This window comes from Sciurus vulgaris, assembly GCF_902686455.1.
Source record: "Sciurus vulgaris genome assembly, chromosome: 4".
In the NCBI taxonomy this organism is placed as follows: domain Eukaryota; kingdom Metazoa; phylum Chordata; class Mammalia; order Rodentia; family Sciuridae; genus Sciurus; species Sciurus vulgaris.
In genome coordinates this window covers 102,606,290-102,623,282 of record NC_136464.1, presented here as the reverse complement: position 1 = coordinate 102,623,282, position 16,993 = coordinate 102,606,290, and the positions used below count along the sequence as shown (strand labels likewise).

The following is a 16,993-nucleotide window of genomic DNA, read 5'->3' as shown; positions in this document are numbered from 1 at the left end:
CATCGCATGTTTTAGGACTCCTTAAGACTGTGTCAGTACCAAGAGTCATGAGGGACAGAAACTTCTTTCTTGTTTTTGAAATCATGTTATGGGGAACACCGGTATAACCTACAAAGAGAGAAACTTGTATTTAGACAGGTGTCTGTGGTGTGTCTGTGTGGTACCAGGGGCTGGACCAGGAGCCTTGTGCATGCTGGGCAACACTGAGCTACACTCCCAGCCTTTTATTATTTTTTTTTTTTGAGATGGGGTCTTACCATTTTACCCAGGCTGATCTAAGCTCCTGGGCTCAAGCAATCCTCATGCCCTGGCCTCCAGAGTAACTGGGACTCCAGGAACTTGCCATCACCCCTGATTTTAGACATTCAATTACACATTTGAGCTATAGAGAACATATTTGTTATCTGACAACTGAATTCTCCTCAACTTCCCAACATACCATTTCCTGTTGAGTGGAGTTGTACCCATACAATGCCAGTCGCACTGTTTTTCTTTGAACCACTGCCTCTGTTGAATACCATATGTCCTGGACAGTCCCGTGCTCCTTCCTCAAGATAGCAGCTTCCCCAAACAACAGAAGAGAAGAGCTAAGCAATCATTAAGAGCCCGGAGAAGCAAGCCAGGAAGTCAACAGATAGGAAACCCTGGTGGTGCCAAACACGGTTCAAGGCAGTCACATGATCTCACTTAGCACTTACCTTAACAGGTAGGTATCATTCCATTTAGTAGGGGAAGAAACCTACTCCTAAGGGAGTTACATCACTTCCCAAAATTACACCAGCCATAAACAGGTATGGAACCAGAGTGGCCCCTTGGATCAGGTGACAGAAACTTGGGAAGTTTACAGCCTTGCATTTTCGATTGTTAGTTTGTCTCAGATATTGCATAAATGTAAGAAAATGTACTTGCATTCATCCACAGTTATATTTATATTATTAACACTTGGATGGCCATCCTCTTTAAAGATTTGTTTGTAGCTTGACAACCCTGTAGCACACGCCCCTAGAAATGTCCTAGGAGAAGCAAACTAATGCCACACTTTGACGACTGCCTTCAGTGGGGCTCTTGGCACTCTACTTAGAAAGTCACAATTTTCCTGAACCAATGGCTCCTCCCCATTCTGTACTGAGAAACTCCAACACCTGTGCTCTTCCAGCCTGGGAGTTCCTTGGCTCCTGCCTCACAGAGAGACCCCTGCATACTCCTGCCATGGCATGAAGAAGCCCATGTTGGTGGGATGGCTAACCTGCGCCCTGTGCTTGGATCCTTCTCCATCTTCCTGGTTACACTCTCATTATCTCATATGAAATCCTCTATCTCACAAAAGAAAGCACAAGAAAGAAATGGATCCTTCCTTTCAATCTTAAAAAACATACAGATATGTCTCTTGCCTAAAAACTGAAAGACAGTCGTACAGCATAACAACATTTTAGTCAATGACATACTGTGTATGACAGTGGTCTCACAAGATCATACCATCTACTGACAACATAGGGTCTGAGTTTGTGTAAGTACAGAATACTCTATGGTATTCTATGAGAATCCACACAATGACGGAATTGCCTAATGATTCATTTCTCAGAACAAGTCCCATTGTTAAATGACACAAAACTGTGTAATTAAAAAGCTTGGCATCACCCATACAGCTTCTTTCACCCATCACCCTGTCGCTTCTTCACAGGCAAACATCTGGAATGGGTCTTCTACTGTGGCTGACTGCATTCCATCCCTGATGTTAGCTTCTACTTTCATCATGATCTTGCTTCTGATTCCATGACTCACTACATGGCTCTTATTGATGACATCAAAGACCTCCAGAGTGCCAAGTCCAGAGGACATTTCTAGTTGTCAACTGACTTATGCACACAGCATCCAAAGCTTCGGGGTATGCTTCATTCTTTCTTTGGTCCTTCTGTTTAGTCTCCTGTTCTGTTTGTTCTCCTCAGGATGATTCTGTCAATCATGACTCAAAAGTCACTGTTCGGAAAGCCATGCCTACCCTGCCTACACCATTATATATCCGTTCTTAGAACACCGTGGATCCTGCCAGGCATGGGATCCACTGCTGTCACATTTCGCACCTGCACGTGGGGTATGGGAATACTGTTTAACTCAGAGTCTGTATCTGACTACTCCCCCACTAGACGGTAAGCTCCACAAAGAGGGAGGGGTCTGCTTATTCCCCACGTGTGGCTAGCATTCAGCAGTCACTCAAGCGCAGTTAGGCATTGCTTAATGACAGGGATATGTTCTAAGAAATGCTTTATTAGGGGCCAGGTGCAGTGGCGCATGCCTATAATCCCAGCAGCTCCAGAGGCTGAGGCAAGCAGGAAAATAGCAAGTTCAAAGCCAGCTTCAGCGACTTAGTGAGGCCCTAAACAACTCAGTGAGACCTTGTCTCTAAATCAAATATAAAAAAGGGCTGGGGATGTGGCTGAGTGGTTAAGTGACCCTAGGTTCAAGCCCTGGTACCAAAAAAGAAAAAAAACTTGTTAGGCAATTCTGTCACTACATGAAAAACAGAGTGTACTGACACAAGCGTAGAGAGAGGTACAGCCTTCTACACACCAGGGCTATATGGCTATGGCCTACAACCGTGCAGCATGTCACTGCATTGAATACTGTAGATGACCAGAACACAATGGTTAAGTATTTGTGTATCTAAACATAGAAAAGGTACAGCAAAAATATGAGGCGACAGGAATTTTTCAGCTCCATTATAATCCTATGGAACCCATGCTATGGTGGCGTCCATCACTGAGTGAAACATTATGCCGCGCATGCCTGTTTCAACAGGTCAGAGAGAAAGGTCCTGCTTCACCAGATGGTGGTATTGAACTAGACCAATCAGACTGTGTTCTCAAGAATCATGAACAGGCAAGAATGGAGCAAAGTGGTGTGTTAGAAGCATGAGAAAGAACTAAAGATCATAAGCGATTGTACTGATGGCAGGGCCCCACACAGAACTCGGGACCTCCTATTGTAAGGAAGCTATGACCCTCAGGCTCCAGGGCCATCTGGGACTCCAGTGAGGGGGACTCCTGGGTTCCAGGAAGGCCCAGCTTCTTCACTACCCCATGCATTCTGAAAAAAAAAAAAAAAAAAAAAAAAAAAAAAAAAAAAAAAAATCTCTATTCCTTGGGAAAGCATGAGAGTCATCCCTTGCCTGCAGCCATGAGTCTCAATGATACAGGAACTTCTCAGGGGAAATCACTAAGAAGCAGCCTTTGTGGATGAGTTGAAAAGCCCAAAGTAGAAGAAATGAAAACATAAGGCGCCTTGCACAATTTCCTCCAAAGACTTCAAGATGTCTTTTGAGGAGATTATTTGCATTCTGGAATCATTCCCAAAAACAGAGCCAAAGGCAGTGAGCTTTCTTTTCCAGAGATAAGCATTACCATTTACTAAAGACCACCAGACTGTGGTGCTTTATGGCTTGAAAGGTCCTTAGCTGTGCACATTGTATTTTTTACTTTGACAAATGATTTGCTTTTCTTTTCTTTATAAAGAATTTCACACATGGAGAATATCTACTTATCTAGGTTAAACTAATTAATTTTCTTTTCAAAATTATACCTTCTTAAGGGCTTCATAATACATGAAAAGATGCATGTGACCTATGTTCAAAAGCTAATTTGTGATGTCTAAGCTTAGCCAGACCCCCAAAGGCAAACTGTTCCAAAGTTTCAAGCTCTTTACTATATTATATTTTATTTACACCCAATACCATAAAGGGTGGGGGGAAACCTTAATACTAACCAACTCTAAGTTGGGCAATACTAACTACTTCTCTAAGTGTCTGCATGATGCTTTGGGATGAACTTGCTTCATAATTAAACCATGGTGAAGCTGAGACCTGGGCATGGCCAGCTTGCTGATTTTACCTGGCAAGAGGACATGTCCTTTATGGACTGTGCAGCTGCATAAAGAAGACCTCTCAGGATCCCTTATATAACAGATTTTTACAGTTTTTGTTAACTGGCAAACATTACAACAAACAACATCAGAAAAGTCAACCTGTAGGACAGGTCATGTAGTTTGAGTTTTTGTACAGAGATATAGAGCCTGGTGGAAAGACTCCAATATTTGGCATTAAGCATATTTGGGTTGGAATACTGTCTCTGCCATGTACCAGCCAATAATGGAAAGCTATTAACATCTCTGAACTCATGTTCTCACTGATAAATTGGGGTTGATGATAGAATTTATTGAAAAATGTAAGTCAAACAAATAAGCAAAGCACCTGTACTGTGATTGACACCTAACAGGCATTCTATGTTTACATATTATAAAATGATGACAATACACATTTTCTATAAAAATCAGAGTGTCCCATTTTTTCCCCTTTTCTATCACTTCACATGAGGAATGGAGAGTACTACATTCTGGTAGAGAACATGATATTAAGAACATGGTATTCTTGGAAAGAGAAATAGTACTAGTGACCTTATCCAATGATCTAATAACTTTCAGTTCCTTTGGAGGGAACTTTTGTTGTACAAAGAAGAAAGAGGTCAGACTCCATGTATTAGGCATTGTAACACAACAGTCTTCCCTAGAAAGACTTCCATGACTTGGGCTCCTCCATCCTCTTGCCTGGTCTTAGCAGTTTCTTGTTTACTGTGAATCTTAGCACTGCAAAGCCCTGCTCAGACACAGAGGAACATGCCCTGGGCCCTCAGGGGAGCCCACTTGCTGACTGCTCCCCTGTCCCAGCACCTGCAGTTTTTCATTGGTCGGATTTAGAATTAAGAGGAGTGACCAGTACTTATCTTCCTATTAAAAATCAATGTGGTTGATAACTTGTAACAAATACCTTTTATAACTAAGGAAAATATATAGTCAAAAAGATTAATTTGTGTTACTATGAAGAGGCAAAGGTACCATTGTCTCATTAATGGTTATATCCCTGGCATATAATAAGTGGTCTCTTCTTATTCGTTAAGTGAGAAAAAGGAAGGAATAAATGAAGTGAACTAAGAGTCCACCTAATCATATGCTAATGAGGGCAGGGGATTCACAGACAGGACTGTCTTTAGAAAGACAGACACCACCACATGATCATGTCTGGAGACTAAGAAAGGAAAACCCAGGAATGCATGGGGCCACAACACAAAGACACTTAGCATTAGGGTCTGGACCACCTAGTTAATTGGAGTTGCCTGCATTATGTATCTAAAAGAAAGATAAGAATTGAATGGAGCACAGCAGCAGCAAAATGTCTGCATTTCACTTTGAGATTCAAATCAACAGCAGTTTACAGACTGAGACACACAACAAAGAGGCTTTATGTCCTGCTACGAGTGGGATAAAAGAGTGCACCCTATGAGCCCCACCGTAGAGGTAGATTTTGCTGCACTTGCCAACTGAAGAAAGGTTTAAGAAATAAAAACTCTGCCAAAGGCCCATTGCCCCTGCTGCTTGGCTTGACCGTGTTCACTCACAGTGTGGTTCGTAGGGAGGAGGGGGATCTCCACAAGGCACACACTCCATGTCTTGAAAACCAACGAGTTTAGTCTTCCTATAAAATCTGGAAGAAAAAGAAAAATAATCCTTGTTAGCACTGTCATATATGCTCACATTTGCAGCCAAAAAGATTTACATCATACTTTTCAGTAGTCTCCATTACCAGTTCTATGGTTAAAAAAAAAAAAAAGGTATGCGAAGGTTTTGATCTAACAGAGTCTTAAAGAGGCACATCTTGGAGAGCCTTCCTGAGCAGGCAGCTGACACTTAATCATTACCTATTCCATTAAATTACAGATTCTTCTCAGTCCACTCTTTTTCTATATTGAGGTTAGAGTACTAGTGGGGAAGTATGAAGTCAGTGTTCTTTGGCATTTCTATTATAATTTGAACTACAAAACTTTATAAGTAAAGTGCTGGTTTTTAACATTTGAAATGCAGGGACCAAAAAGCCACACGAATCATAAAAGCAATGGAAAAAATGTAGAGAAATATTCACACAGTTTTGACATGGGATTTTCTAGTCATGATAAGAAACCCAGGAGCCAGAGAGGAAGAGACTGATAGCTTTGACTAGGAGATAAATAAGGGAAATGAAGTAAAATAAAATCAAATAAAAACTTTTTTCTAAGTTTTTGAAATTTTTAATTAATTATTTTTTGAATTGGGAATTGAATCCAGGGGCACTTTACCACTAAGCTACATTCCCTCAAATAAAAACTTGAAGACATCTGAAGGGCGAAAATAAAGCATCATGAACATAGATACCAGGTAATAAAACTGAAAATTCTCCTAATTATAGCAGTATCTATAACTTAAGTCTGTAAGGGAAAATTAATAATCATTAGGGTAAAAGTGACACTACAATTAAAAAGCAGGCAAAGAACATTCATCCTAAAAGAACATAATCTTCATAATTTTAAGATTTTATAAATAAAATAATCCCAGCAATTTAGGAAACGGAGGCAGAAGGATGGCAATTTCGAGTCTAGCCTCAGCAACTTAATGAGACCCTGTCTTGAAAAAATAAAAATAAAAAATGACTGGGGATGTAGCTCAGTGGTAAAGTGTCCCTGGGTTCAATCCCTAGTAAAAACAACAAAAACCCTAAAAAGCTCTATGCAATTAAAAAATTTTTAAATCCAATAAATGCTTAACTTCATTATTAATCAAGAAAATGTGAGTTGAAGTGAAACTATAACATTTTTGCTTAAAAACTGGGGAAGTGTTGGTGTAATCAAAGGCTATAATAGGCACATATATACATTCCTAGTGGCAACTGGAATAAATTGCAACTTTTAAGATGGAAATTTAGAAATATACCATCAAAACTCAATAAAAGAGTTTATCTAGTACTCTCATTTTTTCGAAATGTATCCCAAAGAGACAATCACTGGGCAAAGGTGTATGTGCACCAACAAAGTCACCACAGTATTGTTTATGAGGGGGCAGGACTCAACTAGGCACAATCTCAATGCCCACCAGCAGGAATAACCAACCATGATAGGTCCAAGGCAATGGAGTAGAAGGTTGCCTTTAGAAATGATGGTGTGGATCTGCCATACACATTTTTTTAAAATTCATAAAGTACCATTAAGTAAAAAGAAGAGAAATGCACATAATTCTATTTTGTACAAACATGTACTTTCAGTAAATTCACTCAGATTATTAATCAATGCATGTGAAAATAAAAACATTTGTGTATACATTTGCATTTTAAAAAGTTTAGAAGGGTGTAATACACTAAATATTAATAGTGGCTATTTCTAGATGGTAGCAATTCATGTGATTTTTCTTTAAGACATATAACTTCCAACTTTTCTATGGACAAAAATAGACATATGGATCAAGTCTAAAAAGGATAGGTCAGGTGCAATTATTTTGTGAAATTTTATAATGTAGTAACAAATCTGTATAAATTTAATGTTGAAGCAAAATGTGAACTTGAAACTAGGTAAGTTATTTCAAATTCCCAGATAACACTCAGTAATTGCTCAACCTTCCATCTTTATTTGACTATGAAAATTTGTCCAAATGATATCTAATACAGTGACTTCCTATCAGATTTTAATAAAATTATTCATTTTGGAATTTATCAAGTAAAAATAAGAAAGTCCTGCTTCTAAAACACATCACAAAGTTAAAATAATCAAGCGTGTGGTGCTGGTATCAAGACAGATAAACAGATCAGTAGAATAAAAAAGAAAACCCAGAAATAAACCCTGTTTATGGTCAATGAATGTTGTTGACAAGGATGCCAAGACTACTCAGTGAGAAGAGTCTCTTCAAGAAATGGTGTTGGGAAAGTAGATGAGAGAATGAATCTGAACTCTCATATTACATCACATACAAAAATTAACTCAAAATGGGTTAAAGACCCCAAAAGTAAAAAGTATAAAACTCTGAGTATAATCTATTGTCCTGTACAACCAAAAAGAACAAATAAAAAAATGAAAAAATAAATAATATCACAAAACTGAGAAGAAAACAGGGGGAAGCTTCATGCCACTGGATTAGGTTGTACTTGTTCTGGATATGACATCAAAAGTATAGGGAGCAAAAACTGACAAACTTCATCAAACTTAAACCTTTGCACATCAAAGAACATACCAACAGGGTGAAAAAGACAACCTAGGGAATGGGAGAAAATTTCTGCAAATCATATATCTGTTAAGAGTTTAATAACCAAAATATATAAAGACTACAACTCGACAACAACAAAGATCAAATAACCTGATTTAAAAAGTAGGCAAAGGACTTTCTGCAAAGATGATATACACATGACCAACAAGCACATGAAAAGATGCCTACCATCACTAGTCATCAGGGAAGTGCAAATCAAAACCACACTGAGTTGGCACTTCACACTCATTAAGATAGCTGCTATCAAAAAACAAGACAAAATAACAGTAAGAAAATAACCAGTGTTGGAGAGGGTAGAGAAACTGGAATCCTGTGTACTATCGGTGGGACTGTAAAACGGTGTAGCCACTACAGAAAACATTATGGCAGTTCCTCAAAATATTAAAAATAGAACTACCATATTACCCAGTAGTCCAATTTCAGGGTATAGACCCAAGATAATTCAAAGCCAAGTCTTAAAGAAATACCTGCATGCACATATTCATTGGAGCATTATTCTCAATAGCCAAGAGGTGGAAGAAGTTCAAATGTTCATTGACAAAGAAATAGATAACTAAAATCTACTAAGTGCTACAAAGGAATATTGTTAACTGTAAAAAGGAAGTTGATCCTATCATATGCTATAAGAGGGATGAAACTTGAAGACATTATGCTAAGTGAAATAGGCCAGTCACAGACACTGTACAATTCATTTATATGAGATATTTAGAGTAGTCAAAGTCACAGAACAAAAAGTAGAAGGGTGAATTACAGGGCCTGGCAGCAAGGGAAAAGAAGGAATTGATTAACAATGGGTTGCTATTTGGGAAGTTGAAAAAGTTAGGAGATTGGTTTAACAACAACATAAATATACTTAAAAGACTAAAGTGTACATTTAAAAGTGGTTGAGATAATAAATTTTATGTTATACATTTTACTACAATAGGAAGATGCATATAAGACTTCAAAATAAAAATAACAGGGCAATATAAGAGATTTCTTCTTTAACATGTATGTCATGCTAAACATGGTAACATATTCAGATGAAATTTTTTATCCTTTCAGTCAGAAAATTTACAAAATTATAAGTTGATTAAATTATATATTGACAAAGTTCAGTAAAACTCATTCTGTATTAAAAAGGTAAAAAATTTACAACCCACATTTTAACAGCAAAAATCGAGGATACAGAAATACATCTTTTAAAACTTTTTTAAAATCAGGAATTGGGAATCAAATGTAGATATTACATAACATTTTTTTTGTTTGTTCCCCTCTGAGGCGCGGGGGACATTTTTAAAATAAGAAATCACCTTGTGGTGAAACAGTGTTGGTGTCTAAGCCTTTCCTAATCATCAAATGGGATCAATTTGTCAAAAATATATTTATTAAAATATGAATTTGAAGACCATCACAAAAATAGGGCTATAAGGTAAGCGAATCATATTGTTTTGAGTGACCGTTAGAGGCTAAGGGAAAGGTGTAGGAAGGAGGCTGAGTGGACAGGACGATTTACAGGGCTCCAAAGGGAGGGAGGCACAGGTGTGCTCTGACAGAAGCTACCAGCAGCTGTGCACAGGTCAAACAAGAGCATCCAGAACATGGTCTCCTTGCTTTTTTATTCCAATGGCTTGAATGCAGAATCTGAGATGTTTTATTTTTATTTAATTTGATTTTGGGGGGGTGTTCTGGAGATTGAACCCAGGAGTGCTCCACCGTTGAGCTACATCCCAACCCTTTCTATTTACTTATTTTTAAAAATTTTGAGACAGGATCTCACTAAGTTACTTAGGGTCTAAGTTACTGAGGCTGGCCTCCAACTTGTGATTCTCCTGCCGCAGCCTCATGAGTTGCTGGGCTTATTGGTATGCACCACTGTGCCTGGCAGAATTTAAGAATTTTTAACTCCAACGAATGTTTCAAAACCATCACTGACTTACTTTTTCAATCAGTGCAAAGAGAAATTAAGGTCAGAATCTTAAAGTACAGGATAATTGCTATCAATAATGATCAAGGACAACATTTTTAATTTTTAAAAAATTAAAAATCTAAGATGAAGATCTAGAAGTTAGTTTTTAAGATATGACTTAGAATAAGTGGATAAAAAACTCTATATTCAAAAATTAGTCCTTTTTTTTTTTTTTTTTTTTTTTTTTCTACTGGGGATTGAACCCACAGTCTCTTGCATGCTAAGCTCATGCTCTAACACAGAGTTACACTGGTTCCTTACTTTCTCTTTATTTTGTTTAGGGTGTCATGGCTTGGGGGGACATAGAAACATTTGCAACTTCATTTCCTGCTCAAGTGACAGGACACAATTTTTAAAAATGAAAAGAAATAAAAGGGAACAGAGATTTTATACAAGATGTCTGGTTAAACTGGTTTATAAAGCTCAACATTAACTTTTACTCCTGGTTTTCAGAGAGATACTGACAAAAGGCAAAAGAGAAGCACATTGGATTTTACTTAATCACTGTTTGATGAAAAGTAACATATAAATGTATTTATATGCTGACTGTGAATGTGAAATTTTAATTGATCTGAATCCAAATAATACTGGTTAACCTAGTGAATACTAAGTTTGAAAACTGCTATGTTAAGAAGACCTACTGTAGACCATCAATTCTACAATCGATACACAGATTTTTGCATAGAGATGACATAATTCCAAGCTCTGGTTTTATAATGACCTTGCTTAATACCAGATCAAATGCAGTTACTGTCCTGTGAATTACAATCAAATCAGGGTGGAATTTTCTGAAGTACACAGTCAGATGCTGGAGAAGACTTTGTTCTCTCCTAGTCTTGGCTTCAAATTGTGGCTAAATGACAACACAAACTATTAGGATAAGAGCCCCGGCCCAGACCTCATAGAGTGTCACGGTCACTAGACAGCAACAGGTAATAGCAGTGGGATCTAGACAAGAGGATGCAAAATGACCCAGGGTGATTCAGGCAGCTTTCAGGACAGGCGGGGAGGGGTGGGTAGGTGAGGACTTGGGGGCAGAGTGGATGCAGGGCACAGAATGAACAGAGACAGTAATTGTGATGAGCCATAAATCCTTATAAGAACCTTCCAGTGAAATCAAACACAAGCTTAATTAAACATGGGGCCCAGCAGTGCACTTGAATCCCAATCCCTACATTAACAAGTTGGGTGACTTTGGTCAAGTTGTTTATCCATGCTAAGGGTCAGTTTCTTCCCTTTTAAAGAGGGGACAATATTAATTCCTACTTTACAGAGTGGTTTGATGATTAATAAACTGCTTAACTCAATAAATATTTGCTGTTGTGGTTACTGGAAGCAGGGAAGAGCTAGGCCAGACTATTCTTTCAGGACTGGGTGCCAGTTCTGCTTAGAAGGGGGATGGGTCACGAGAGGCGCCTTGGCTATACTCCGAAAAAACAACTACACAATGCTTTTGTTGCCCTCCAAGGCATGACTGGGTGTAATGAGACAAGGAAATAATAGGAATTGCTATAGCTATGTGTTATGTACTAATAATAAGCTGTATTTGGTATTTGCCTGGACTTGTAAAACTAAAACCATAAAAGGCGCCTGGTGACAAACCTGCTGTGTGGCAGGATGACACTCCTGAACAATGCCGATATGAACCTTTATCTATGACTTGAGTGGTGGCTCCTAGTCTAGTTGTGTTCTGGTCTTTATCAATGAAGACCATGACTGGGCTAAAAATCACTACTTAAACCCTTCGACTTTTGGAGCAAACTGTCAGCAGCACCGTGACCAGAGAACTCCACGTCGCTCTGTCTCTTGACTGCCCGGGCTGCTGTCCACACTATTGCTGATTGCTGATCGACCATTGTCACCAAGGCCAGACCACTAACCACCTCTTCTGTGATGACAACTGCCATCCAACATCTGGCTTATTGGACACCCAAGGACATCCAAAGACATCCGAGGAGCTGAGAGGGGCTACGGCTAAGAAGAATCCCCTTGGTCTTGTTAACTAACTTCTTGGCTAAGAGACGTTGCATTAAGTCCATGGGGATTGGACTCTAGGTGAATAAGGGACTGAATCTTCAATGTATTTGTGACTTGCTATTATTAGGAATGTTAAGTTGAGTGTGCATTGCATGAATAAAATCCACTTGTTGGAACCAAACGTGATTCCTCTCTTACTCGCTGCTCGAGACCCTGGGTAATCAAGTTCAATATTTATGTAGTGCTTACTATGGACCAGGTAGCTCTGCTAGGCACTTTTCGTGTATTATATTTTTAATCCTCCCAGCAATGTATCAGGTGGTTGTGAATATCAGGTGACACTTTTATAGGGGAGAAGAGTGGATGTTGGAGAATTTAAGTAGCTAGCTGATCTGAAATTGTTGAACATATCTGGGAGCAAGTGGACTGGCTTCCTATTATCACCTAGGTTATGGGCATCAAAGTGGGGCAGTTTTCATACCAGCTGGTGTCCTGTGGGGCCTGAGCCTCTGGGCAGTAGCAGTCCTTTATTATAGCGGGGCTGAGGCTGCAGAGGGCAGAAATGGCACTAGAAATAACAATGCCCCTTTATGTGTGACCTTGGCATCATTTTTCTGGATGGAAGGAATAAGCATTTTACTTATTTCCTCAGTTCTACTGTTGGAAAAACGAGTTTAACTATTTTCCATCTTCACATAAATATAGTCAGCTAGAAGAGTACTTTTAAAATTATCTGAAAATAGCTGGGCATACCAGCACCCAGCAAGTCAGGAAGCTCAGGCAGGAGGTTTACAAGTTCAAGGCAAGGTGGGGCAATGAGGTGAGACCCTGCCTCAAAACAAAAAATAAAAAAGGCTGAGAGTAGAGCTCAGGGATAGAGCAACCCTGAGTTCCACACCCAGTACCACAAATAACAATAATAATTAACTAAATAAATAAATAAATAAAGTCATCTGAAAAGACCAGGTACAAGTCACTATATAATTATCACCTACTTCATGTATTAATGCTGGCTTAGAAAGGATGTAATTTTAAACTAATCATATAAACAAAGTGAAACATCATTCAAGCATCTATTCATTTGCAACTTTCCCTCATTTAAGTATTTACTTAAAGAATGAGCCAAGCCAACATTGTAAAACTAGCCAGGGGCTCAGATGACAATGAAGGGGGATAAGCATGAGGACCACGTTTGGAGGGAAGTCCTGTGGGAGAGACCTGCTCTCTCACTGGGCAGCACACACACTCTGGTTCTCTGTGTAAAGACTGAGGAGGTGGCTTTTATAAGCCAAGTCCTTGGATCCTGCCTTTTTAGCCACTGTCACTGGGCACTGCCTACCTCGGCCCATGCATCCCTTGGGGACATCCTCTTCTCCCCATCCCCTGGATGAAGAGCAGAGACATGCATAGACGTACTTTCATCAGAAAACTGTAGAATATGGACAACAGATGCGTCAGATGTTCAGGTCATGATCCCCAACTAGGTTTGCACAAGATCAAATTCTGGGTAATGACATCCATAGACATCATTAGAGGTCTCAGATTTTACAGACTGTTACTTCTTTTTAAATGACAGATTTATCGAGATATAATTCACAAACCATACAATTTACCCCTTTGAAAGTGCACTCAGTGGTTTTCAGTACATACACAGAAGTGTGTAGCCTTCACCATGACTGAATCCAGAATATATATATATATATTTTTTTTTTTTTTTGCAGTGCTGGGGATTGAACCCAGGACCTTGTGCTTGATAGGCAAGCACTGTACCAACTGAGCTATATCCCCAGCCCCAGAACATTTGTATAACTTCAAAAAGCAAGGTTTTAACCTTTAACAGTCACCCCAAGTCTTCCCAACCCTCCCCTCATCCCCAAGCCCCCAGCAATCCTAATCAACTCTCTAGTTCTATAGATTCACCTATTCTGGACATTTCATACAAATGGAATCATGTAATATGTGGTCTTTTGTGACAAGCTTCTTTCACTCAGCACAATGTTTCTCAGGTTCATCTGCTACAATGGGTCAGAATTTCCTCTCCTCTTATTGCTGAACACTATTCCATTCTTCAAACACACCCATCTTGCTTATCCATTCATCTGTTGATGGATTCTTGGGTTTGTCTTCATCTGTCTATAAAGAACAGGAACTGACCGCTCACAGTTCTGGAGGCTGGGAAGGCCAAGGCCAAGGAGCAGCGCCCAGCATCTGGTGGAGGCCTTCTTGCTGCCCCTTCACGAGGGGAGCCACATGGTGGCCTCACGTGGCAGAAGGCACAAGGGCAGAAAAGGAACACACTCTCTCCATGAGTGCCTTCTATACTATAAGGACACTTACCGCTGCTCTTGGGGGCAGGTGTCCCCATGACCTAAGTGCCTCCTGAAGACCTCACTTTTAACTGTCACATTTGTAGCATGTGATTTTTGGAGGGGACACATTCAAAACAGAGCAGGGTTGCTTCAGCTTCTTGGCTGTTATAAATCACGCTACTGTGAACATTAGTGTACGAGCTCTGCTGTGGATGTAGGTTTTCAATAGAACTGCTGGGTCACATGGTAACTGGATGTTTAACATTTTCAAGAAATATCAGACTGTTTTCCAATGTGGCCACACTACTTTATAGTCACAATTAGAGTTGAACAGTTTCCAACAGGTTTCTACATTCTGGCCAACAAATGTTATTGTCCATTTTTTTAGCAAGAATCATTTTAGTGGGCATAAAGTAGTACCTCACTGTGGTTTTGATTTGTATTTCCCTGGTGGTTACAGATGCTGGGCATTTTTTTTTTTATGTGTATATCGACCATTTGTTTTATATTTTTTTTGAGGAATATCTATTCAGACCCTGTGTATTTATTTTAATTGGATTATTATCTATCTTAAAAATTACTGAGTTGTGGTGGACATGGTAGCACACTCTTGTAATCCCAGCACCTTGGGAGGCTAGGGCAGGAGGACTGCAAATTCAAGGTCAGCCTCAGCAACTTAGTGTGACCCTGTCTCAAAATAAAAAATAAAAAGGGCTGGGGATGTAGTTCAGTGGAAAAGCACCTCTGAGTTCAATCACCAGTACCAAAAAGAAAAAAATGATTAAGTCATAAGAGTTCTTCATATATCCTAGACAGACATGATTTGCAAATATTTTCTCCCTTTCTGTGGGTTGTCTTTTTGCTTTCCTGATGGTGTCCTTTAAAGCATAAAAGTTTTTAATTTTGATGACGTTCAGCACAGCTATTGTTTTGATTCATTGTGTGTCAGATCCCTACATTTTGTAGCTTCTTAGGTGTTGGGTCTCTGCAGATCATTCTTGACTCATCAAGCTATTTCCTATGCATTTTCCACTCTCCAAGTCCAAAGCTTTATCTCTCCCTTGGCTTCAACGGAAGACTCATTGGGACATGTGGTAAAAAGTATCCTGATCCATAGAGTCCAACCAGTCTTTTGATTATAGTGGACACAACTTCAAACTTCACAATATGCAGGCTAAGATATCTTGCCTGAATAACCTTAAACCCTGGAGAAGACTTGGTTTCTTTATTTTGAAACATATGAAAACTACAGAAAATAATTCATGTAAAGTTACATTATAAGTAAGAAATGTAGTATGGTTTGGATATGTGGTGACCTCCAAAAGCTCCTGTGTTAATGCATGAATGTTCAGAGGTGAAATGATTAGATTGTGAGAGTTGTAACCTAAGCAGTCCATCCTAGTGTGAATGGACTGAGTGGTAACTAGAGGAAGAGGGGGTAAGGCTGGAGGAGGGAGGTTGCTGGGGTGTGCTCTGGAAGGGTTCATTTTCCCTGTGGTCCCTTTCTCCTTTTCTCTTTCTCTCTCTCCCTCTCTGTTTCCTGGCCACCTTGATCTGAACAGTATTCTTAGCCACACCCTCTACCTCACCTTGGGCCCAGAGCAATGGAGTCTGACCATGGATTGAAACTCTGAAACCATGAGTCCCAAAAAACATTTCCTCCTTTAGGTTGGTCTTGCTGGTATTTTGGTCACAGCAATGAAAAGCTAAAAAAAAAAAAAAAAGGTTTGCTACTCCAATAACATTGCTGTTTTTGTTTGTTTGTTTGTTTGTTTCTTTCTTTCTTTCTTTCTTTTTTTTTTTTTTGCAATAATCCTGGTTTTTGCAGCTCTAGTTTTGGTTTTGCTTCCTCTTCTGTCTTTGCTCAGTAACCCTGGCTCTGCTTGATGTGCCTTCAGTTATTGTGATATTCTGTTTTGTCTCTTTCCCTTCTCATCTAGTATAGCACTTCTCTTCAAGCCATTACATATGGACACCCTCACCTCCGAGTCTAGCCCTTCATTGAGATTCTACCCTCACTGTGTTTTATCTGGCATGTCTGGTCCCATGGGTACTAGAAAGCATTCTCCTCCTGGGCTTTGCACTCCTTGGGCCCAGGTATAGTCCCCATTCCTATCCAAATGGGATAGGAAATAGCCTAGTGGATCAAGTACAATTTTCTGCAGAGACCCAATACCTAAGGAGCTGAAATATGCACGCATGTAATACTAAAACATACACAACGAAAGAAAAAATAGCTATTCAGGATTTTATCCGAGTTAAAAACTTGGGTTCAGTCCCCAGAATCACCCCCACCGTCCCCCACACAAAGAAAATTAAAAACATTTGTGCTGCAAAGGACACCATCAAGAAATTGAAAATCAACACACAGATTGGGAGGAAATGTCAACAAACCATCTCTCTGATAAAAGACTATCTTTTCTAGAATATATGAAGAACTCTTACAAGTTTTTAATGTGTCTGCTTGCTTAAGGCTTTTACCACTTACACCTGCTCATCTCTCCTATTCTTTCCTTCTCCTGCCACTCTCTTGAACTCTCTGCAGTTTCTTTGGTTTTTTTTTTTTTTTTGAGGTGGAGCTACTGGAATTGAACACAGAGGCACTTGACCACTGAGTTGCTTAGCACTTGGCTTTTGCTGAGGCTGGCTT

At 39.4% G+C, this 16,993-nt stretch overlaps 1 protein-coding gene across 5 annotated transcripts in view; it reads right to left on the bottom strand.

The window, feature by feature from the left end:
* The window catches only part of TNFRSF19 (TNF receptor superfamily member 19), a 94,035-nt gene that overhangs the window by 42,211 nt on the left and 34,831 nt on the right, over positions 1-16,993 (bottom strand). For all 5 annotated transcript variants that reach the window (XM_079138868.1, XM_079138867.1, XM_079138870.1 and 2 more), the window contains exon 5: positions 5,445-5,530. In XM_079138868.1, the coding sequence (XP_078994994.1) occupies positions 5,445-5,530 (86 nt within the window). The remainder of the gene's footprint in view (positions 1-5,444; positions 5,531-16,993) is intronic.